This window comes from Mollisia scopiformis (assembly GCF_001500285.1).
Source record: "Mollisia scopiformis unplaced genomic scaffold LY89scaffold_20, whole genome shotgun sequence".
Classification (NCBI taxonomy): Eukaryota; Fungi; Ascomycota; class Leotiomycetes; order Helotiales; family Mollisiaceae; genus Mollisia; species Mollisia scopiformis.
This window is the reverse complement of record NW_017263600.1, coordinates 904,763-925,813: the sequence shown is the minus strand read 5'-3', so window position 1 is coordinate 925,813 and position 21,051 is coordinate 904,763. Positions and strand designations below refer to the sequence as shown.

The 21,051-nt window shown below is 48.8% G+C and overlaps 9 protein-coding genes across 9 annotated transcripts; 2 read left to right on the top strand and 7 right to left on the bottom strand.

The window, feature by feature from the left end:
* Window positions 1-804: 804 nt before the first annotated feature.
* On the bottom strand, window positions 805-2,571 carry LY89DRAFT_699545 (MFS general substrate transporter; the record flags this gene model as incomplete). Its single annotated transcript, XM_018217063.1, has 5 exons — window positions 805-2,131; window positions 2,179-2,241; window positions 2,294-2,390; window positions 2,440-2,479; window positions 2,530-2,571. The coding sequence occupies 5 exons, from the start codon at window positions 2,569-2,571 to the stop codon at window positions 805-807; spliced, it is 1,569 nt and encodes a 522-aa protein (XP_018067369.1).
* A 1,458-nt stretch (window positions 2,572-4,029) lies between these two features.
* LY89DRAFT_687901 (S-adenosyl-L-methionine-dependent methyltransferase) lies at window positions 4,030-6,200 on the bottom strand. Its single transcript, XM_018215603.1, has 12 exons — window positions 5,926-6,200; window positions 5,835-5,872; window positions 5,683-5,776; window positions 5,584-5,625; window positions 5,463-5,529; window positions 5,293-5,405; window positions 5,104-5,241; window positions 4,998-5,046; window positions 4,796-4,852; window positions 4,480-4,711; window positions 4,370-4,397; window positions 4,030-4,301 (listed from the first exon to the last, which is right to left on the bottom strand). The coding sequence occupies exons 1-12, from the start codon at window positions 5,937-5,939 to the stop codon at window positions 4,217-4,219; spliced, it is 957 nt and encodes a 318-aa protein (XP_018067368.1). The 5' UTR covers window positions 5,940-6,200; the 3' UTR covers window positions 4,030-4,216.
* Window positions 6,201-7,672: 1,472 nt separating this feature from the next.
* Window positions 7,673-8,536, bottom strand: LY89DRAFT_673116 (uncharacterized protein; the record flags this gene model as incomplete). The annotated part of the gene is made up of 3 exons (XM_018213334.1): window positions 7,673-7,846; window positions 7,908-7,986; window positions 8,040-8,536. 3 exons carry the CDS (start codon window positions 8,534-8,536, stop codon window positions 7,673-7,675), a joined length of 750 nt encoding a protein of 249 aa, XP_018067367.1.
* A 1,874-nt stretch (window positions 8,537-10,410) lies between these two features.
* On the top strand, window positions 10,411-11,391 carry LY89DRAFT_592152 (uncharacterized protein; the record flags this gene model as incomplete). The annotated part of the gene is made up of 4 exons (XM_018209680.1): window positions 10,411-10,440; window positions 10,496-10,598; window positions 10,653-10,934; window positions 11,000-11,391. Coding segments are annotated over 4 exons (807 nt in total), but the record flags the coding sequence as incomplete, so codon positions are not given.
* A 465-nt stretch (window positions 11,392-11,856) lies between these two features.
* LY89DRAFT_687899 (NAD(P)-binding protein) lies at window positions 11,857-13,198 on the bottom strand. Its single transcript, XM_018215602.1, has one exon. The coding sequence runs from the start codon at window positions 12,806-12,808 to the stop codon at window positions 11,888-11,890; it is 921 nt and encodes a 306-aa protein (XP_018067365.1). The 5' UTR covers window positions 12,809-13,198; the 3' UTR covers window positions 11,857-11,887.
* A 58-nt stretch (window positions 13,199-13,256) lies between these two features.
* Window positions 13,257-15,449, bottom strand: LY89DRAFT_652415 (atrazine chlorohydrolase/guanine deaminase). Its single transcript, XM_018212200.1, has 5 exons — window positions 14,983-15,449; window positions 14,776-14,927; window positions 14,481-14,725; window positions 14,367-14,432; window positions 13,257-14,316 (listed from the first exon to the last, which is right to left on the bottom strand). The coding sequence occupies exons 1-5, from the start codon at window positions 15,200-15,202 to the stop codon at window positions 13,611-13,613; spliced, it is 1,389 nt and encodes a 462-aa protein (XP_018067364.1). The 5' UTR covers window positions 15,203-15,449; the 3' UTR covers window positions 13,257-13,610.
* Window positions 15,450-16,394: 945 nt separating this feature from the next.
* On the top strand, window positions 16,395-18,081 carry LY89DRAFT_673112 (alcohol oxidase; the record flags this gene model as incomplete). The annotated part of the gene is made up of 2 exons (XM_018213333.1): window positions 16,395-17,845; window positions 17,898-18,081. The coding sequence occupies 2 exons, from the start codon at window positions 16,395-16,397 to the stop codon at window positions 18,079-18,081; spliced, it is 1,635 nt and encodes a 544-aa protein (XP_018067363.1).
* A 173-nt stretch (window positions 18,082-18,254) lies between these two features.
* On the bottom strand, window positions 18,255-19,670 carry LY89DRAFT_652409 (UROD/MetE-like protein; the record flags this gene model as incomplete). The annotated part of the gene is made up of 2 exons (XM_018212199.1): window positions 19,094-19,670; window positions 18,255-18,978 (listed from the first exon to the last, which is right to left on the bottom strand). The coding sequence occupies exons 1-2, from the start codon at window positions 19,576-19,578 to the stop codon at window positions 18,255-18,257; spliced, it is 1,209 nt and encodes a 402-aa protein (XP_018067362.1). The 5' UTR covers window positions 19,579-19,670.
* A 124-nt stretch (window positions 19,671-19,794) lies between these two features.
* On the bottom strand, window positions 19,795-20,901 carry LY89DRAFT_687896 (PH domain-like protein). The gene has a single exon (XM_018215601.1). It carries the CDS (start codon window positions 20,716-20,718, stop codon window positions 20,026-20,028), a length of 693 nt encoding a protein of 230 aa, XP_018067361.1. The 5' UTR covers window positions 20,719-20,901; the 3' UTR covers window positions 19,795-20,025.
* Between the last annotated feature and the right edge of the window lie 150 nt (window positions 20,902-21,051).

Sequence of the window (21,051 nt, the reverse complement as noted above, 5' to 3'; positions counted from 1 at the left end):
CTCCTCTCCCCAAATCTCTTTCCCAAAAAGTGGATCCCCAGTCAGCCTACTTGCTTGCGTAACAACGGCGCCCATCAAACACCGCCAAGTCCAACACATCTCGTCGCATAAACCACCCCATCCAACCCCTACCATCCCAACTCCGAGGAGCCCCAATTGTTTCTTGGCGGGCACTCTGACGAACTGATTTCCTCGGCGCATGAAAGAGCAACGAAACAAAAGCGCAAAAATAGATAGACGAAGAACGAGCCACTACACATCTTTATGCTTTCCGGGAATTCAGAACCAACCATGGGATGAACGCCAGGTAGTACTCGGGATCACTGTGATGATCTAGAAAGAAAAGACGATCAAAATAAAAGAGCAAAAATAGACAAACCAAAGCACATCATCATGCCTTCAAACCCTTCAGTGACAACAATGGGGTGAACAAACATCCCATAGTCGGTCCCCAGATAACAAAAGACACAAACAAGAGGACAGAAAATGCGATGAAACGAATGAATCGCATTCTTTTCGTGGTATAAAGATAGATAGAATCTGCATCACTGATACAAATCTTCAAAGGACAAGTAAAAGAGAGGAACTATTGTACAAGTAGAGTATCGAACTCGAGAAAATATGTACCTGAAAACATTCGTTCCCGTTCCGCCAGCGCCATCGTGACATTGCTTTCCTTTTCCTCCTCTTGCCTCGATTTTCTGCTCAAGTCTCGCTTTTTCTCGAAGACTCGCTGCTATCTCAAAGACTCATCACTTCCCAAAGACTTGCTCCCTCCTCCACTCCCCCTCCACTCCCCTAACTCTAAATCTTCTGATGAAACCCACTCCTAGCAACCCAACTCCTCACCCTCTTCCCAAAAAGATACATCGGCAAACTACACGCACTAACCCCCAAATTCGCAACTGCCACCACCGTGAAAACGGTCCTCGCCCCACTCCCCTCAAAAAACCCATTGACAAAATTACTCATCACCAGACTCAACAACGCCTTCACGAAATTCATCGTCACAAACGCCTGCGCCGCGTGTCCCGGATGGCAATCCATCACGTACGTAAACATGGCACTCGTCGCAAACGGCACCGCCATCGTCTGCACGCCCAGGAACGCGATCGGGATATATATCGTCGCGCCAGCAGCCACTGAGTATCCGAACCCGATGTAGGCGACGGTGGAGAGGGACGTGGCGACGAGCATCAGGACCAGGCGAAACTCGGGCTCGTAGACGCCGTTGTTGTGGCGCGTCATGAACTGCACGACGAAGTCGGCGCAGTAGCCCGAGACGAGGGTTCCGACGAGACCGACGCCGAAGAGCGGCAGGTTGGTCAGCCCGATGGCGGAGGAGGAGAGGTTGTAGGGCGCGGCGGAGAAGATGGTGTCTTGCAGGAGGGCGATGAGGGTTAGGCCCGCGGCGTAGACGGAGTAGGTGAAGGCTGCGTAGATGACGGCGGGAAAGGTAATCAGAGGGAGGGGCTTGAAAGCGGTACGCCAGAAGGAGGCGTGGGAGACGCGGCCTTGGAATATTTTGAGGCGTTGGGGGTAGGTTTTTTTGGGTTCTGGGAGGATGATTTCGTAGACGCGGAGGGAGGATTTGTCGAATATGACTTCGGTCTCTGGGTCCTTGGCGAAGTAGACGGTTTCGGGGACGAAGAAATACATCAAGGGGATGATGGCGGCGTAGATGGCGGCGCAGATGCCGAATGTGAATTTGAAGCCCAGGTTCTGGATGATAAAGCCGGCGATCAGTTGGCCGAGCTTGACGCCGCCCATGACGAACAGGTTCCAGATACTTAACATCTTTCCTTTCTCGTGGACGAAGAAGAGTTCGGAGACGGTGGCGCTGACGAGGGTCTCGAGAGGGGCGGCGGAGAAACCTTGGATGACTCGCATGAGAGTGAGGGATATGAAGCTTCCAGCAAAGAAGCCCCAAGCACTGGTGCCGAAGAGAAAAAGTGTTGAGATGATGAATACGGGCCGCTTGCCCCAGACTGCGGCGGCTGCTGCTGTAAAGAATGTACCAGAGCCAGTGGTGAGTTGTAGTAAACCGACAAGGTTGAATGATACTTGATCGTCGGTGACGCCGAATGCCTTAGCTACCTCGTCGAGACCTGTTGTGATCATAGGACCGAGTCTGGAAATCTGTTAGTGGTGAGGTGGCACAGAGGACTGTGTACGTACGAGACCGTGACACCTGCAGTTAATGAAAGAATGAACAGAATAGCCATCTTGGTGGCCATAGACCTAGGAAGGTTAGCATCTTAGGTCCAGCTGAAATTTCGAAAGAAGTGTGTACCAATTCAAAGGATCATTGGGACTATCTGTAGGTTGTGGATTGAGAACAATGTCCCCAATCTTCTTTGGCTCCTCATATTCCCAGTCATCGAGCTTCGCTTCATGATCGTCAGTCTTGTCCTGTGAGCTCGTCTTGTATCAACATACCCGAATCGACCTTTTCATTTAGGTTGACTGTTCCTGGAGGCTTTGTTATGTCAGCATACTTAAACACCAACGAACTGGAAGGAAACTCACTGTAGGATACTTAGGATCTTGAATGATACCCCAGGAGCCCATGATGAATAGTAAACCGAAAGACAAATTCTTTCGAAAATCCCCAACAACTTCTCGTCTCCTTCGCTCTTCCAAACTCAAAGATATCGACGTGTGAATAGACCTCCAACTCCCCAACTCATCCCTTGTTTAAATGAACAATAAAGGTTACGAAGAACGAATCGAAAAAGGTCTAAGATCTTGTTTGACACGGACTCGCCAGCGAAGGACCGCAAAGAGACGAGTATAATCTGAGAAAAGAACAAAGGAAGAAGAAGAAGAGAACCGTAACAACCAAAATGAAGGTACGATACCGTGAAGATAGGAACGTCATGTTGGCCTGCAGCCCATAGGATACTTAACCAGAAGACGAAAAGTGGAGGAAATCTGGAGATCCACATTCAATCTCTGTAGGGCACAGCTTCAGACTCCTCCGATTTCTGATAGAGCATGCTGGTTGGGAGGGAGTGAGTGGAGAGGAGAGCAGTTTCACGTCCCGGGACCTAGATTGTGATGTTATTTCGGACACTACTGTACGGAGGCAGCGTACTACGCAGGTGTTGTGACGATAGCGGAGCCGCGTACCCATCTTTTTCGTCCTCACCTCCGCGGTCCACTCACTGCCACAGATAGGAGGGGAGCTCGACGTCGTCCATAGAGAGCGAGTGATACTTGTCGTCCGAACAGTGGATTGCGCAAGACAGGGACCATCATGGTTGACAGGGAGAAAAGAAAGAAAGAAATCCCCGACTGGAGGTGGATCTCCTAGTGCACGGTGCAGAGGAGTTGTTCCTCGCCCAATAATAGCTGTCGTGCCAGCCTATTCTTGCCAGAGAATTGAACTCCTGGCTAGGTCCGATCGTGCACAGGCGACGAGAGTGGCTTTGGGGGTAATGGTGATCGTGAGTGGCAGTGAACCAGTATTCACTGCCACTGATGCGAGGACGATTACACAGTACTCGTTTGAGTTTCTGGCGATCCACGCAAACTCCGTCGCTGAGCAGCAACTGGTGACGAATCTCGAGGCTTCACCACGGATATTAGTTCGGTCTGAAGAAGAGGCGTTTACCTGATCTGAGGCTCTTGGCAGTAAGGTTGTGGCTGTTTTGTTTGGACGAAGGCGGGATATAATTGGGGGGAGGGGAGGTGCCTGTTTGACATTTCAATGCATTGCGCGAAACGACCGACAGGGCCTGCCCGGGCATGGCCAGCACGGACCGGGTGGACTGGACTGGACAGGACTGGACAGGACAACGGCATCTGGCATGCACCTGGAATCGACCCCGAAAAAAGGAAACTGTGATGGTAGGGGCACGAATAGGGAGTGAAGGACGCTCTGTGCCGGACCGGCATTGACACTATTCTGCGAGGCGATCCGTTGACCTTGACGACAAGGGACAGGACGAAGCCGCCGGTGCCAATTGCGCCCCACCACTTACCCACATATCGAGGCTTCGAAACATCGTTGGAGCCACTTTGGGGCAAACCAATTTATTTGCTGCGGTACATGTTCAACGACTGCTGCTGCGGTCAAGATTGAAGGACTTCGCCATTATCATATGACAAGACCGTAGTCTATAAAGGACGGCCACGCCGTCGAAGGGGGTTCAGGTATGCATAGTCGTCATCGCCCGCTGCGGAATTCATGCTACATGTACAGTACAGTATTTCATTGTGGCTTCTGAGCATACACGATTCTGATTTCGTGATAAGAATGCAGCGACCGATCTCTTACCGCCTGGCGAACTTGTGCCCTGTTCGCAGATCAGAAAATGTTCTATGTTTCTGTGGAAATGGGGGTTAATTGAAACGTGATACGTACAGGAAAACATGAACTTCGTCGACCGACCCTACAGCAAAGTTTCTTATCAGTATCGAGTTTCAGAATTTCAGGAGGACTTGAAGAAACGTGTTTCAGAAACGTTCACTTACACTGCAATACTCTCGTCAGCGTCGCCAGCGCGTATCCCTCCAGCCCTGAAAGAAATCCCAACAGTGTCCACTGCCCTATCTCTCGCAGTTTTGGATCTGCTGGCCAGCCTCCCATTGGTGCTTTGAAAACTTTTTCGACAACATTCACGAACCCTGCTCTTTCTATTTTCTCTTTCATTATCTCCGCAATTTTGAATGTTTGTCCTGTAATTTCTCCGGCCTCTTCGAACATCTGTTTCACCAAGAGATGATTAGTCGAAGTTTAACAATATCAGTTTTGGCTGTTGATAATTTGTAGAATAAGAAATTGACTCACGCGTGTAAATTTCAAGAAAGGGTTGCCTTCTTGGAGACTTCCATCATCAGATTTGATCTGCCATAGTCAACGTCAGCGGCTGTCTCAAAGAACCAACAATTTTTGCAATGCCAAGATTTGACAATGTCCACTTGGAACGATGGTAATTTTAATCGATGTTAGAAGGATGATTACTCAAATAGAACAAGAAAATAACTCATACGTATATTGAGATTTCTACTTGCTCAAAGTAGCCACCCGGCTTGAGGTGTCTAAGTTTGTCAGCAAACAACATCGAAAAAGAATTGTCCGCTGAAAGGAGTACATACTTATATACTTGTCCATACACAGCATCCCAGTCATCTATCGATCCGAATAGCGCTCTCATATGAATAAAATCGAAGTAGTCTACCGGATACGTCCATCGATCTCGAACATCGTCAATCTCGAATCTCAAATTTGGAGGCCTGGTACAGAGTCAATTCCGACAGACGGGAAACGTTCGGGCTACGACTCACACAACGTCTGGTTGTATAGGCGAGAGGTCTGTTCCTATCACCGTGGTATTGGGATGTTCGTCTGCAAAGTCAATGGCCCAGATTCCTGTTCCCGTTCCAATATCGAGCACTCTCTAAGCAAAAGATGTCAAAAAGTCATGCTTTGAGTATCGCTGTACCGAAGATCCTACCTCAATATCCTTTTCTATTGGTGCAGCTGTCAAGTTTCCTTCGAGAAGGAGCAGATATTTGTGATGGCTAGAAACTACAATGAGCCTGTTGGTCCACTCAAATCGAAAGGCGAAAGCTTACCTGATGTCTAGATTCTCATTTTGTTTATCATCGTTGGGTGCCCTATACCGCTATGATCAATAAAGCCATTCAATAGGCCCAGGCCATTCCCACGCGTACCAATAGATGCCATCTTTGTACGCATGGTATCGTCGGCCATTCTCGATACGATATTGCGTAATGCTTGAGTCTACTGAGAAAGTATCGTTTCTGTCTGAGTTGTCAGCAAGCGCCACGGTCTGACATGACATCGCAAGTGTACTGAGACATACATTTCGAGTTCCGAAGATCTAGATGAATTTCCCTCCCGCTTCGGAGTTTGCATCAGCTTGACCAACCATGAGTGCGGGCTGTATAGCTTACTGGCTCAATTGCATCGTCTTCTCCCGCCATGTCTTTCGCTGGAACAGCAGCACCGTAGGAGATGTGAAGGTAACGACGACAATAATGGTGCGTTGGACGAGCGAAAGCGACCTAAGGGGAGGGGGATAACCCGACTGATGAAAAATCCGAACGGTCGGGAAACCGGTGCCCACCCTAAATCCCCTAACCCAAGTCCTTGGGACGATCCCAGTCCTATATGGGCGACACTAGCCAGCACACTGGGCCCGGGAATCCGCACATGGCGCCTATCAGAGGGGCCCTGGGGGGGGAAACCCGCCACCGAGCCAGGGTCTCGTCCAGATGAGCATGGGGCGGCAGCATCAAAGATCGAATGCAGGAATTCCAACCGCATGTTCATGTTGGCTTCGCCGTTCGCCTGTCTTGCTATTGGTACCAGGACGCTGGACGAACCGTTTTCCTGGGATCCCAGGTGACAGCGTGGTGGGAACGCTGGAAACTTCGACGACTTGCTTGGGGGTTCTTGGCTCGCCGCAGCTCACTGAGCGAGCGGCCACACCCGGACATGTCACTCCGCTGCAATAACGAGTCTGATATCAATATCAACGACACTCTGCTCACGGTTCAGATGGCCGACTTGGGCTTGGCTGCGCGGCGGGAAGGAAATCGCTGCTGAGAAGGGCGCATCGTCCGATGCTGTTTGGATTGGAAATGACTGTAAGGTCCGATAGGCGCCAGGGGGTTTCGTGGTGTGCTCATACCTCGGGCAGACGGCAATCGCCTTGCAGCAGAATATCAAATGTCGACGCCCTCTTCTTCCCAGTTCCTGTACTCACAGCTGTGTTGTGGTCTTGTTTGGTACTGGCTTGCATGAAGGGGGACGATGGCTTGGTCCTTTCATGTTGGAGATGTGAGATGAGACGTTCATGTCCACATGGAGAGTGAAGCCAGGTGTATGTCGATTCGACTTCCTTGGAGAGTGAGGAAGATCCGCACGCGAACTTGTAGATGTCACTTTAGAGTGGCTTGGCGTCGCTTACTATACCTCCGATGAAATTATATAAGAGAATGCTCGAAGTTGCAAATAACTTTGTTTTTCATTCGTAAAAGTATATTGATCTGCATCTCAACGTACACTGACTGCCCTTTTCGAGGCTTCAACTATAAGTATGTGGAAAAGTATGGCCCAGTCTAGCTGACTAAGCTACAGTACTAAGGCCACCAAGGCTCCGTGCCAAGCACCGCTTGCTTCTTTACTGTACCATCATGTTGGAACTTCTAATGGGAAAATCTCCGACTCGGAAAACCTTCTTGGAGCGGGAAGATGTGACCTATCAACTTCTGCTCCTCCCCTCCTTTCCAGACTTCAACCTGGTCGTTGGACATCTGCTCGGTGAGCAACTCAGTCTCCCTTGCAGACGTTGCATTTCATTCATCCGTTCGCATCCCAACGTCCACACCGCCTTCGATTATATATTCACCCCGATCCACCGATCAACAGCATGATGCCACGCAGCTGCACCAAGTTGGGGGCAAGTATGGTAATGTCGTTGAATCTCACGTCTGGAATATGTCACTTTCTATGCAACCCAGCAGACCAATGATAAGCTTCCGTAAAATCTGTCACTTCTCGCGGTACCTCTACGGAAGCAGTCTTCCATGGTAAGAATCATCTGATATTGATATTCGATAAGCATCCAAAGTCCAGTCTCCAGTCTTCACAAAATCGATTTTCGGCACGAATTGAACACAACCACGTCACAACTCATCAACCCTCAATCTTTGTATACACCCTCAGCCCCTCAATATCAGGTACTGGACAACTCGATTTCCTTGTGGTCGTTGGTAGTGACAGCGCACTGAGGCTATTCGGAACGATCGGTTCGAGTGAGGACTGAACTTTAGGCGGCACATGAGACGGACCTCGGTGACGCTCGGGTTGCTATTCAAAGTCAGTCGTTTTCTGCATACTAGAGATTGACAAGCATACGACTCGTACGTACCAAGACGGTTCGCTCAGCTCTGATTTCATGTCCGCTAGCGATCCGTCGATTGAACAAGTTGGACTGCAAGTCGATCTTCCTGTAGAATATTAGGATTGTCCATGCCTGAGTTGAGTAGACACAAGTACTTACCGCGACATGACTTCGTTGTACATCGATTGCAATTCCTTTTCCATGCCTTTCCTCTTCGCAAGTCCTTCTATACATTTCTGCCTCATCAACCGAATCACGAACCGTCCATGACTTCTTCTCCTCCCTTTTATCATCTTGTCCCCTTTGCTCTCGATATCCAATTTCCATTCTTCAGGCTCCATGATATCTTCCCATGCACACAGCGCAATTCTCAATCCATTATCGCAATCGTCTGCAGCCGAGAGTAGTTCCGCGTTCCGGACTTTGGTCAGACAGTCGGCAGTATGGTCTAGTTCGACGTCCTTTCTCATCTGCGTCGCTTCTGAAGATATTTGACGAAGTTCGGTATCGAACTTCTTGAAATCGGCAACGTAGAAGCCGTAGGTGAGCCAGATCTTGTGGCACCATATGCCAAAGACAACGCAAGTGGCGAAGGCAAGGACTCCTACGCACGAGAATACTATCGACGTTGTGTATTCTTGCATTGAATTCATCATGACGTTAGTATGTTTGTTTACTTTCTAGAGTCGGTGCTGTGTTGATATTGGAAAAGAATAAGACTGCTTTAAACGAATGTGGTTTTGTGTTTGCTCTTTGGATGAATATTGCCGTTCCTTGGTACTAAGTGGTGACTTATGTATTATGCTTGTTGACTTCTACGCGTGGTATCAAGAATGTGTGGCGTGTCGCGTTAAAGTTCGAGATGTGAAGCGAGTCCAGAATGCCAGAATGAAGGGCATGTAAGACCACATCACGGGAAGCATCACGTAGCAAACAGTGGTGACCGGGGCTGTAATGCTGTCAATATCTACTTCATTATATTTATCTGTGTGATCTTTTTGAGGTCTTGTGAAGTTTCTTTGCTTATTCCCACCACTTCTACATGATCGTCGTTCAGACTCCCATGTCCCAATCTCCTGGATTCATGAACGCGGATCGCGTCGTGTATGGTGGCATTTTCGTAATTTATGTTTAATATCTAACTTCCGCATCTTTACGCTCCTGAAGAATCATCGGTCCACTTTGTTCTCTTCGGGCCTGGGCACCTACCTAAGGAATGGCGTAAATTGTCAGTGAATAGGCACGTGATGCGCTTTGTTTCATTCCTGAAAACACAACAGAATTTGATCAGCTATTATCATTTGGCTTTTGTTATAAATAACAGGATCCCTGACATCTACTTCACATTAATCGGCTTTATTCTCTTCGATACGAGTGTTGGATTCCCGTGATGCCTAACGCTAACGCACGTGATGCATCCCTGCGCCCACCAATTCCAGGCAACGCCTCGGCAACTTCCCCTTTCGTCGAAGGCATTATGATCGAGATGAGACATATCAAAGGTATCACATTTCATCATGTGTTTTCGTGTTCGTTTTGCGTTGTTGCCTTCGGCTTTCCAGACCAAGCAAGAATGTCTTAGTTTCTACTACTTATCATATATTCTTCTTTTTCTTCATCTTTCACAATTCCATCTTAAGAACTCCACCTCCGACCAAATTCTACAAATCTGTCCCCGTCGACTATCATACTTTCTTACGACGTAATGTCTTCGATGCCTCCACCACCGCCGCCTCCCAGGACCCCTCAAAATGTCTCCCTCCCGTCAACCTCAATTCCTTTCTCACCCCGTCCAAAGCACCCTCGAAAAAATTCTACATCCTCATCCTCGGCCTCGACCTCGACCTCAATGCCACCTCCACCCCTCCCACCTCACGCTCAGCTGAGCCTGTTATCAGCAGGAGGCTCCGATGATCCCATCGAAATCGAATCAGACGGCGACTCAGACACAACCATGACCTCCTTCTCCTCAACCCCCGCATATCGTAGTGGCAAGGAACCAAAACACATGCGAGCCGGTTCCTCATCAAACCTTCCGCCCAGCTCCACTCCTGCTAGATTTAAATTCAGCAAAGGGGGTGGTCCAAGATCGCTACGGGCCCTGGCTGCGAAAAGTGTGTTCAAAGATCTGCAAAACTCACTAAAAAGTTTTGAGAATACTGTTTCGTATTGCTGTGGTGGGAGCCTGCCAATTTCTTCCTCTAAAAGTTACGTATTCGAGCCAACGAAAGGAGGGATTACGTCTCCACCTGTTGTTATACGGTTCGATCATGGCGAGAACTCGACTGCCAAGATCAAATCTCCTTTGGATCCTGGCCACAACGAAATGCAGTTAGATACTTTGTTGGAAGCTTGTGATGCGGGAGGGAGAGAAGAGATAGGGAGGGATGAGAGAAAATTGGACAAAGAAAGTTTTGCAGTTGATTGGCATCCGGCTGACTATGGAATCTTGGACGCAATCACGCAAGCGCTGGTACCAGAGACGAGTACCAGTATTGAAAGTAGAGATGAGGAGAGGAGATAGCATTGGGGTGTAAAAGCTGAGTTGAGTAAGTTGAATGTGAGTAAAGTTTGCTATGAAATTATTCGGCGCATGACTGATGTTACGACTTCAGGTATATTCAGCAACCTCTGGGCAATTACAAAAGACAACCAACAAGACGAAATCAACATCACAGTTTGGAACACTGATAGTATGCTTGCCATATTCTCACGAAGGTTCGTTTTCATAGCTCTGCTTCCACCTTAATTCACATGCTGAATTGACACCAGGGGGCCAACTCTTCGTTTACCATAAACGCTACAATTCAGCATTCGATTGGTCCCAGCAGGATGAAGACTCCAACACTATCCAATGGACAGCATTTTACAGCGATTGCGAATACGAAATCGGTCCCGTAAAATCTGGACACTGTATTACCCTCACTTACAATCTTTACCTCTCTGAGCGTGTAGGTGGGCTACTACAACGAAACCCATCCATTGACCCAACGTTATTCCCACTCCATGGAAAACTGACAGAGCTACTCGAACAACCCGGCTTTCTGTACGAAGGTACTGTAAACCCACCTCATATCCCAAGATGCCAAACTCTGCCAACTTGCTAATCCCCCACCCAGGCGGCACAATAGGCTACGCCTGCACCCACCTCTACTCGCACACGACCCGCTACACCGAACTCCACATGCCCTACAGCCTCCGCGGCCTCGACACAACCATCTTCACCGTCTTCTCCTCCCTCGCCCGCACCTTCGACATCCGCGCTACGGTCCGCCCCCTCCTCAGCACCGAACCCTGGGACGAGCATCTCCAATACCGCGAAGAGAACAACGAGGATGATGAGTATTGGGATCCGCAGGCTGAGCGCGAGGAGCACGCTATGACGGATCGTGTTGGCGAGAAATTTGAGCGAGTGAAGATTCTGGATAAGGTTTTGACGGGAGAGGTGGATCCTTCTTCTGTGAGTTTAACCTTACCCTTTGCGTTTGGTTTTATGGTATGTGTGTGTTGATGGATGGAAATAGGTAATCAACATTCGTCTCCCGTACCAGAATTTCCATTCTGTGCTCTGGCTCAATGATCCACATTCACATCACTCGGGGTGGGAGATCCAGTTAGTGCATCCTAGTGATCGCGATTATCCTCGGCTAGCTTGTCTTTATAGCCATGCTGTTATATTGATTGACGTCCCGCCGTTCTTGGAGAGGTTGGAGGTTAAGGATCGGGATGTGGTGGAGGTTGGGAAGGAGGGTGAGGGGACGTTTGCGGATTGGCATCGAGGCGAAAGGGGAAAGGTTGATAGGGAAGATGAGTTTGTTGGCAGGTTTGGGAGGTAGAGGGGAAAAGGAGTCATAACTGTACGCATAACTTTATAGACCTTTGCATTAAGTAGAAGCAAAGAAAAGATGTGCCTACATTCAAAAGCTTTTTTCTTGTCTACGACAAATATAATAAAATAAATCCATACCCATCTTACATTTCCTGCTTTGTAAAATTACAAGTTCTCTCTAATGCCTAGCAACATACTCCCTGACAACATCCCTCAACGTAATCTTCGGCATATCCACCACCCTCTCAAGAATAGGCTCCTTCCCACTCCTCACAAAATCCGCCTTATACTCTCCCACAAAAAGCTCAGCCCTGACCGTCGCAAGCGCAGCCTGCAACTCAAACCCCTTCTCCAAGACCCCCATAACTTCCCTAACCTTCTCCCTCCCATCAATCCTCTGACTCTCATACTCAACCCCCTGCACCCTCTCCAGCTCCTCCACCACATCCCTCTGACTCGCAGCAAACGCCTCCATAAACACCCGCTGATTTCTAAACTGCGCCGGATGTTTCAACACCTGGATAACTGCCTGCGCAGTATACTCCAACGTCGTCATACTCGGTGCCTGCGTCCCCTCATCCCAATACACCACCTGATGGGCTTCAGGATCAATATCAATAAACTTGACATCGAGCGCCCAATCAAGCCAAATGCCCGTCGCCAGCGCCGTCCACGTGAACCCCGGATTCTGCTTCACCAGCTCAACTAACTGTTTCTCCAGCTCATGCTTCGGCCGAAAAATCGGCGACAAAGCAGCATTCTTCGGATCCGCATTATCGAATCCGTATTCGGACGGTATGAACCGTTTTACGCCGGCTTCGATAGCGGCGCGCGCGAGGTTGAGCTGCGAGGAGAGACCGGCGAAGCCGACGGCGGAGATGAGGACGTCTTGGTTGCGGAGCGCGGAGACGAGGCTGCTGTGCGAGAGGTCGTCGGAGACGCGGATGAGGGGGAGGGAGGGGGCGTAGGTTGAGGTTGAGGATTCGCGGGCGATGATTGTTAGGTTGTAGGAGTTGTCTGCGAGGAGAGCGGTGAGGATGGAGGAGCCGATGTTTTGGCCGCCTATGCCCCAGAGGGCGATGTTTTTGAATGTTGACATGTTTTGGGGAAGTGGTTGTGAAGATTGTATGAGGCTGGTGGTATTGAGGAATGGAGTGGAACGAGTATGTTCAGAACTGAAATGATGCTGTATTTATATACTCGACTGTTTGTGGTCTTTCTATGAAGAGTCTTAAGGGAGTTGGTAAACAGTTTTCATTAGTAAATAATTCTTGACGACCAGGTCTACGCAACTCGCCATAGCTGACAAACAGAACGGTATGCAGGTTGAAGTATCACCAAAACAATAATTTCCTGAAAGGTTGAAAGCACATTTCCAACGCAATCAATCTTAGGTAGCTTAAGTTGATGATTTGGCATTGGTAAGAATGGCTGTATGCTGATTACTTATCATGTATGTTTCTTCACTTTCTTCTTTGGGCAATTTTGGTTACTAGACTTGGACTAGCGTTGGTTTGTCTCGAGCACAATAGTCTATATGGCACACTGGAATTAGATGGATTTGTTCATTTTGATTGACAAACGCATGCAAATGTGTAGTGACAAAGCAGAAGAATAACATGGAAGACTTTCAAGTTAGGTGTCACGTGAATCGTGTTCAGGTGTTTTCCCAGGCTCTGGAGAAGTTTGGAGCTTCAGTTTTCAATACTGTGAAAAGTGTCACTTGACAGATAAGAATCGGGGACTTTGATAAATAATTAGGGCTTGAGCTCCTGGTATAGACGCAAATATGAGAAATTGTGCTGAAACGTCCATGTCGACATTTCGACCGCGAGCAAACTACTCGATTGGAGTGAACTCTCATACATTGCTCTATCCTCGGTTAGGTATCCATCCTCCTCTCACTTCGTTGGCCATCTTCCCTTGACTTTCTCCGTCAACCCTGCCCTTTTTAAAATTTGATGAGCTCTCACATCCGCCTCTTTCCATACTTCCTCCTCATTCATCGTCTGTAGCTTTCCTTCCTTAACAACAACCTTGCCATCCACGACAACCATCTCAACATCCTTGCCCGTCGCACAATACACGACCGCACTCACAGCCGAAAAGTAGGGCTGCAGATGAACTTTCCGCATATCAATAGACACAAAATCCGCTTTCTTGCCAACCTCCAAGCTCCCGATCGAATCTTGCAGTCCAAGTGCTTTTGCGCCATTGATGGTAGCCATCTCCATGACTTGCTCGGCATTGATCATAGTTGGATCATAGCTCTTCGCTTTGTGGATGATGGCAGCGAGCTTCATTTCTTGCAACAGGTCATTGGTGTTGTTGCATGGTGCTCCGTCGGTGCCGAGTCCAACGTTGACGCCTGAGTTGAGTAGTTCAGGCAGTCGACAGATTCCTGATGCAAGTTTGGCGTTTGAAGTCGGGCAATGTGCAACATGAGTGCCGGTTTCTGCTAATTTTGCAATATCTGAATCGTCGAGATGAACCATGTGGACGAGGACTGTGCTGGGACCGAGAAGGCCGACTGAGTTGCAATAGGACATCGGGGTATGGTCTTGGGCTGCGAAGAATTCTCTATCTGCCTTTACTTCTGCACAATGCCTGGAATTGTTAGCTTTGGATAGTTCAACGTTCGCAAGGAGTAGATTTACATTGTGATAGGGATATTTTTCTCTTTCGAGATCGCAGTCATCTCTTTGTAGAGGCCATCTGAAACTCTGTGGTACTTGTAAGCTTCATTCTCATCCAAGGATTGGGAAGCTCACCCTCCAGGAGTTCTAGCTCCAAACCAAACCCTAATCCTATTATCTGCTTTCTTGTCCCATTTCTCATGCATACTGAGTGCACCTAATAAGGACATTTCTCTGTTTTCGACAAGACCTGGATGCATTACCCAAGCGGAATCCTTGGCATAAGTGCCGATGTCCATGACGATTTTGCCTAGACATCCACGAATGCCACTTTCTTCAACAGCTCGACATAAGCCATCGAAGCCGTATCTATCTGCAAACTAAAAGTTGTTAGATCTCGGTTCTGAAGACTAACATTTCAAATACTCACCATACTCTCCAAGAAGCAAGTCGTTCCAGTCAGCAGCATTTCGGCAATACTGATCCTCGCAGCTGCATAGCCATCCTCAGCTGTGAAATTGCCCTGCATCACCCAAACTCTTTCACAAAGCCATGAGACCAGTTCCAGATCATCAGCAGCTCCTGAATAACATTTCAATCAGCAAGCTTTCAGCTCGATCACGTGAGAACAACTCACCTCGAAGCAGCGTTTGAGCTGTGTGCATATGTGTAGTGATCAGACCAGGTATGATAATCCTCCCAGTAAGATCAACATGTTCCTCGTCTGGATGTTTAGCAATCAAAGCTTCCGATTTTCCAATATCAGCAATCTTGTCTCCCTTGACGAGGATAGCTCCATCGAGGATAACATCCCGGTCAGGGTTGACTGTCACCAGTGTCGCATGAAGATACAGCATCTTGCTTCTTCCTTGATGTCTTCAGACGAATAATTGGTATTGATCTGATAATATTCTTGAAGTCATCGACACGATCGAGGACTTTCAGCCTTTATCTATGTGTCAAAGACCGCCGGCAAGATATCGCGGCGGGGTCCGATGAGCAACCACGAAGGGGTCGAAGTCTTGGGATTCGCGGTTGGCGCCGACATCTTGAGGTGTTGGGCTGCCGCGGGCACCAATATTGAGTGAGGATGTAATCGAGGGCGCCGAAGAAGAAAAGAAGAGAAACAATATCGAAGTCTGATACGAGTGAGGGGTGGATTGCACGTGGTGTGGAGGTTAGGGTGAGCTCGCGTATCTCGTATTTATTTTTCATCTCAACCTTCTTCATCCTTCGTGACGAACGAACAACAGAAGCCGAGACATCTTCAACTATATGCTCAGTTGGCTGGTCAAGCTGAGCCGTAGCCTCGACATTCTAAACTCCAATCAAGGATGCATCGCAAACGCTTTCGAGATCCTTTCAAATCTCTCCAAGTCATGCTTTCAATGTCCTCAGAATTGAGTGGCAGAGACTCGCAGTATTTTTACCAGTGCTCTATTATTCTTTCAACGGATGCAACTATACTTCTTTCATTTTTGGACCATTTACTCATAATCTGCTTTACGACTCAGCTGACAAGAAAAACGCAGCAGGAAGCCACTTCACAATACCAATGCGTTAATACTTCGTACAATCCTTCAGATCCCTACGTACCCTGATTAGCTTTTTTGTTCAAGATTAACCACTGGCGTCTCCAAACCAGCACAATCAAGTCCATGGGCATTAAGTGATGTCCTGCATATCTGCTCTGCTTACATCATTCCGTATAACCATCCAATTCAATCCCTTCAACCCTGCGAGCAGAGTTCCCGAAAGGGTCGCTTACCTCACCCTATTTGTCGCAACCGTATCCTATTTGTCGCAACCCTTTCCTATGTTATAAGAGGTTTGACGCTTTAGTATGTCAAAACATCCGCGCACTACTCCAGATGAAGTATCATGCTGGTGGTAATCGTCTGGGGATAGTCCATTTGCAGCTGATACCTGTATTTACGTGCATGGAAGATGAGACATATAAAAAGGACTTGATGTCCGCCAAGATCTGTTTATATTTCTTTTTCGTCTGAACTCTTGCAATTTTGGTTCTGTAGCTTTTGATCACTCAACATGTCTTCAGAGACTTTCGACTATATCGTTGTCGGCGGAGGTATAGCAGGGACCGTCATAGCATCACGTCTCCATGAACGTGACTCTTCACTCAAAATCCTCCTCATAGAAGCCGGACCAGATTCCACCCGGACGTCCCTTGCGCCCTTCACCGCTAACCCCACTAAAGTAGCTGCTCTCAAAGGTTCCGAACTAGACTGGAATTATGCCACCGTATCACAAAAGCACCTCGACAATCGAGAAATCTACGCAGGAGGCGGGAAAGCACTCGGCGGAAGCTCAGTCATCAATTATGGGGTCTGGACTCGAGGTGACTCGATAGACTACGATGTCTGGGCCAGCATGGTCCATTCTCCCCGCTTCAGTTGGGCGGGAATGTTGCCCTATTTCAAGAAAACAGAAACGCATTATGATCCTTCTGCTCCTCAAGAATACCATGGACATCACGGTCCCGTGTACACGGCATCCGTGTCCTCCTCTGGACGAGACTATGCCCTTCGAGAACCCCTCCGTGCGGCTTGGGCTGAAGTTGGATTGTCTCAATCTGAAGATATCAACAATGGCTCTCCCTTAGGAGTAGCAGAGATAGTAGAAGCTCGCACCAAAGGACAGCGTGTAATTGCTTCCGCTGCTTATCCATTAGCCGGAGTCACGGTCCTAACATCAACGCTCGCGAAGCGTGTCCTTCTCGCCACCAAGCATGGCAAAACAACAGCAACAGGCCTCGAGCTCGCAGATGGGAAAACATACACCTGCACACGAGAAGTAATCCTCTCCGCCGGCACCTTTCGAACCCCCCAACTGCTCCTCCTCTCAGGCATCGGTCCCGCAGCCAAACTAGCGAAACACTCCATCCCACAAATCGTCGAATCACCACACGTAGGCAAGAATCTCTGGGACCACCTCGGTGTGTTGCAACAATGGCAACTCTCGCCCAAATACACTGCCCTCGCATCCTCAGTCGGCTCCTCAGCATGGACAGACCCGAAGTTCCAAACTGGGAATCCGACAGATTGGTACACGACCGCTTCTATCCCCTCTTCGCCTCTCCAAGCTGCAATTTCAACAGACCTTAGCGGCTCTGTTTCGGATTCTTATCCATTGTTGAAAGAGCCGAGGTGCCAATTAGCTTTTGTCGTTCAATACGTCGGCTTCCCGATAAATGGCTCGAGGATCACGACTTGGGCGTTGAATCTGATTCCTACCTCTAGAGGAACGGTGACGTTGAGGAGTGGGAATGTGAGTGAGAAGCCGTTGATTGATAATCGTCATTTTGAGACGGAGGCAGATCGGTATCGCCTCCGGGAAGGGGTTAGGATGGTGGCGAGGATGTTTAGGACAAGAGCGGGTAAGGACATGGTTGTTGGTGAGGATGTGCCGGAGGGGGTGATGGCTGTTGGAGAGGATTCGAGAGATGAGGATATTGATCAGAGGATTAAGAGCGGTGCTGGGTGAGTTGTCTTTCTAAGAGGAAGGGCGCAAGGACTAATCTATGATTGATAGGACGATCAATCATCCGGCAGGAACGGCTTCGATGGGTAAAGTTGTCGATACGGAGTTTAGAGTTAAGGGCGTTGAGGGCTTGAGAGTCGTGGATGCGAGTGTGATACCGACTCCAATCACAGCCCCGATTCAAGCCTGCGTATACGCTCTTGGGGAATTAGCTGTAGATCTCATCCTTGGATAGCAATAGGTCGGTCAATCCAGAACTGACTCAAAAGCCTATCAATTCCACAACAGATTCTAGAATCGAAGAGAGTACAATCAAACGATACCAATTGCAAGCTTAGCCACTATCCAGATTACAATTAGCTCAATAGTCAACATGGACTTCGACTTAACTACCATCGCAATCACCACCTAAACCGCCTCCTCACCCCAAATCCTCCTCGCCAAATCCCTCACAAGAACCAACTTCTCCCACATCCTCTCCATCCCCATCCCCTTCCCACCCCCCTGACTCATACTCGCAAACCCACACTGCGGACTAACACCCAACACCTCCCTCACCACCACTTCCCTACTCCTCCCCTGCCCCCTCGCAATCACACCCGCCGCCTCCCAAACCCTCTTCTCCAAGTCCCCCAAATCCTCCAACTCCGTCTCCTTACTACTCACCACGCCTAACACCACATTCTTGCCGATCGGCAGGTGTCTCAATGGCTCAAAATCCCCAGCACGCTCAGAGTCGTATTCCAGGTAAAAAGTATCGTACTCCAATTCCGTGAACAACCTTTTCGCGATCCCCTCGTAAGAACCGCTCATGACGTGCGTGCTGTCTTTCATGTTTCCTCTGCAGAGGTGGATGCCTACATGGAGATCTTTAGGTCGGGAAGCGAGGATGGAGTTATGGGCTGCGATGTAGAGGGTCAGGAGGGCGGAGGGGTCGATGTTATCGGTTGTGCAGCCTGAGAGGAAGGATTCGGTGAGGAAGAAGGTTAGGTTTGGGTCGTCGATTTGGATTGAGCGGAGGCCGGAGGTGTAGAGGGAGTGGAATTCGGCGCGGTAGGCGGCTGTGAGGTCGGTGAAGTAGGATTCGTCTGTTGTGTATGCGGAGGGGGTGTAGGCTGTTCCTTTTGCGAGTCTGGGTTGTTAGTTAGATCTTTGAGGTATGTCCGGATATTTGAAAAGCGTAGCCAGATCGGACATTCAGATTGTGGAAAGTCTGGATCAGAAAACGTACAATGAGATAAACTTACTGCATATGCTGCCATGTAGGAGATGGCATTGTTAATTTACACTCCTTCCATTTACTTTCCGGCAATAGTCCCTTCAGTACCTCCCACTCTTCGCCATAGACACTCTTCACATGCCTAATCTTACCCGTGGCAACCACGCCAGGCCTAAACTTTACTCCTAGTTGCTGCAAAGTCAAGACAGTGGGAAAATCCGTTCGAAAGCCACTCGGAATGGGTAACTCGGGCATGATTTCCATGCCTTCGAGATTCTCAAAGAATCCGCCATAGAATATATGGCGCTCATATTCACCAGAGGTAAAGGGGCGGATGGAAAGAGATTCCTGTTTCTGGACCGCTGAAGCTATTGCTTCGCAAGTGATACGCTTCACTTCCTCTGGGAGGACGGGGACATAGGATTTCGATAGATCAGAAGAAGCTCTAGCTTTGAGAAGTTCTTCTGGGCGTAGTAGAGAGCCAATCTGTTCTGCGCGAAAAGGAGGTGCCATGATTGAGAAATAAATGAAAGATACAAGAAGCCAAGAAATAAATGTTGATAGATGGCGATGCAGCTGAAGCTTTTCATCACCCCGCACGGTTGAAGCCCCACTGCGGATGGCGGACCGTAGTGCTGTGCCTGCCGCGGGGGCCTGCAAGTACTTGCACGGCACTTGAATCCAGAAAACAAATGGTGCTTGCAAATGAGAAAAAGATATAAACATCGTACCTCTGAGTCCTCTGTCATGAGTCTCCTGGCACTTGTCTGCCAGACGGAGTGCTTGCTCGAGTGGTCATCAATTCGTAGAGCTGAGCATATTGGGTATCTTCGCGATGAAATCGTGTATATCCTCCAGCTTGTCCTCCCTCGTCCAACACTCCTACTCCCCCAGACGGCCTCGGGAACAATTTTTCATGCGAAGTGCAAGCAAAGGTAGATTGGCATCTCCAACCCAGCCTCAGTGATGATAGTACTCCTCATCCTCAGTCTGTTCTCGTCGCCCAAACAGCTCCGATAAACTGATCCTCCTACCCATAGGCCTATTCTCCTCCGGCGCCTCAATACTCTGCAAAACCTCCTCATCATACTCCTCACTCCCAACCTCCGTCCTCTCCTCCATCGCCGTCTCCCAATGTGCCCTCACCAACTGACAGATGTAATCTCTTGAATTAAACTGATCTCCATGTATATAAACGCCCATCGTCTTGATCTCCTCATGAGACTGGAACCGCAGGATCAGAATATCGTCCTTAATCTCTACATCCTCAATCTCGCCCGACTCAATAATCAGATTCTCCATCCCCTTCCTGTTCAGCACGATTATGCAATGGCGTGTACCGCCCGTAACAGGTGAAGGTGCGAGCTGGCAGACGAACATCGAGCCTTCGATGTTGGCTTTGTCCCAGTTGCCTGAATCTGCTGCGAAGGTGTAGATGACTGCGTTCGGTGCGATCGCGACGATGTGGTTGAGTGAAGGGACATATCTTCTTATGACGGATTCGTTGATCTGGTCTCTTGTTCGTTCTGGAGCCGGCTCGTTGTAAAAGGCTTCAGAGTCGTAGTCAGATGCTTGTACGGGGGCTGGTTGGGCGTGAGACTCTGAGCTGTTGTGATGTCGCTGGCGCGTTCTGCGGGGTGTTCGAGGAGGCATTGTGTTGATGGAGAGCTGCGAGAGATGTCCTGATTGCTGATAGACGGTGTACTTTGTGATCCTCTGAGATATTCGATGCGTGTCCTCTCGGAGAAAGCGTGAGGAGATGTGCGAATTGCTTGAAAAAGTACTCTGTTTTGTTGTTGTGCTGGCAGAAGCTGTTTGGTGAGGCTGGGAAGAATTTCACTGGTGGTCAGCCTCGCTTGGCTGTGACAGCATTTCGTCGCAATGTCTGAAAGCTTACGAACATGGGGACAAAAGTCCGTGCGTTCAGGCTGTAGAACCTCGAAATTAAAACTCTTCACATTAGGACTAAACTATCAACAACTCCAC

Bases quoted from the DNA above. Each gene is read 5' to 3' on its own strand.
- LY89DRAFT_687901 (XM_018215603.1), bottom strand. The intron at 5,777-5,834 runs GTATGTCTCAGT...CTGACAACTCAG, and splicing joins AGATCTTCGGAACTCGAAAT to ACAGAAACGATACTTTCTCA. The intron at 5,406-5,462 runs GTAGGATCTTCG...TCTTTTGCTTAG, and splicing joins CAATAGAAAAGGATATTGAG to AGAGTGCTCGATATTGGAAC.
- LY89DRAFT_687899 (XM_018215602.1), bottom strand. From the start codon at position 12,808: ATGTCAACATTCAAAAACATCGCCCTCTGGGGCATAGGCGGCCAAAAC.
- LY89DRAFT_652415 (XM_018212200.1), bottom strand. From the start codon at position 15,202: ATGCTGTATCTTCATGCGACACTGGTGACAGTCAACCCTGACCGGGAT. The intron at 14,433-14,480 runs GTGAGCTTCCCA...CAAGTACCACAG, and splicing joins GGAGCTAGAACTCCTGGAGG to AGTTTCAGATGGCCTCTACA. The intron at 14,317-14,366 runs GTAAATCTACTC...TAACAATTCCAG, and splicing joins AAAAATATCCCTATCACAAT to GCATTGTGCAGAAGTAAAGG.
- LY89DRAFT_687896 (XM_018215601.1), bottom strand. From the start codon at position 20,718: ATGCCTCCTCGAACACCCCGCAGAACGCGCCAGCGACATCACAACAGC.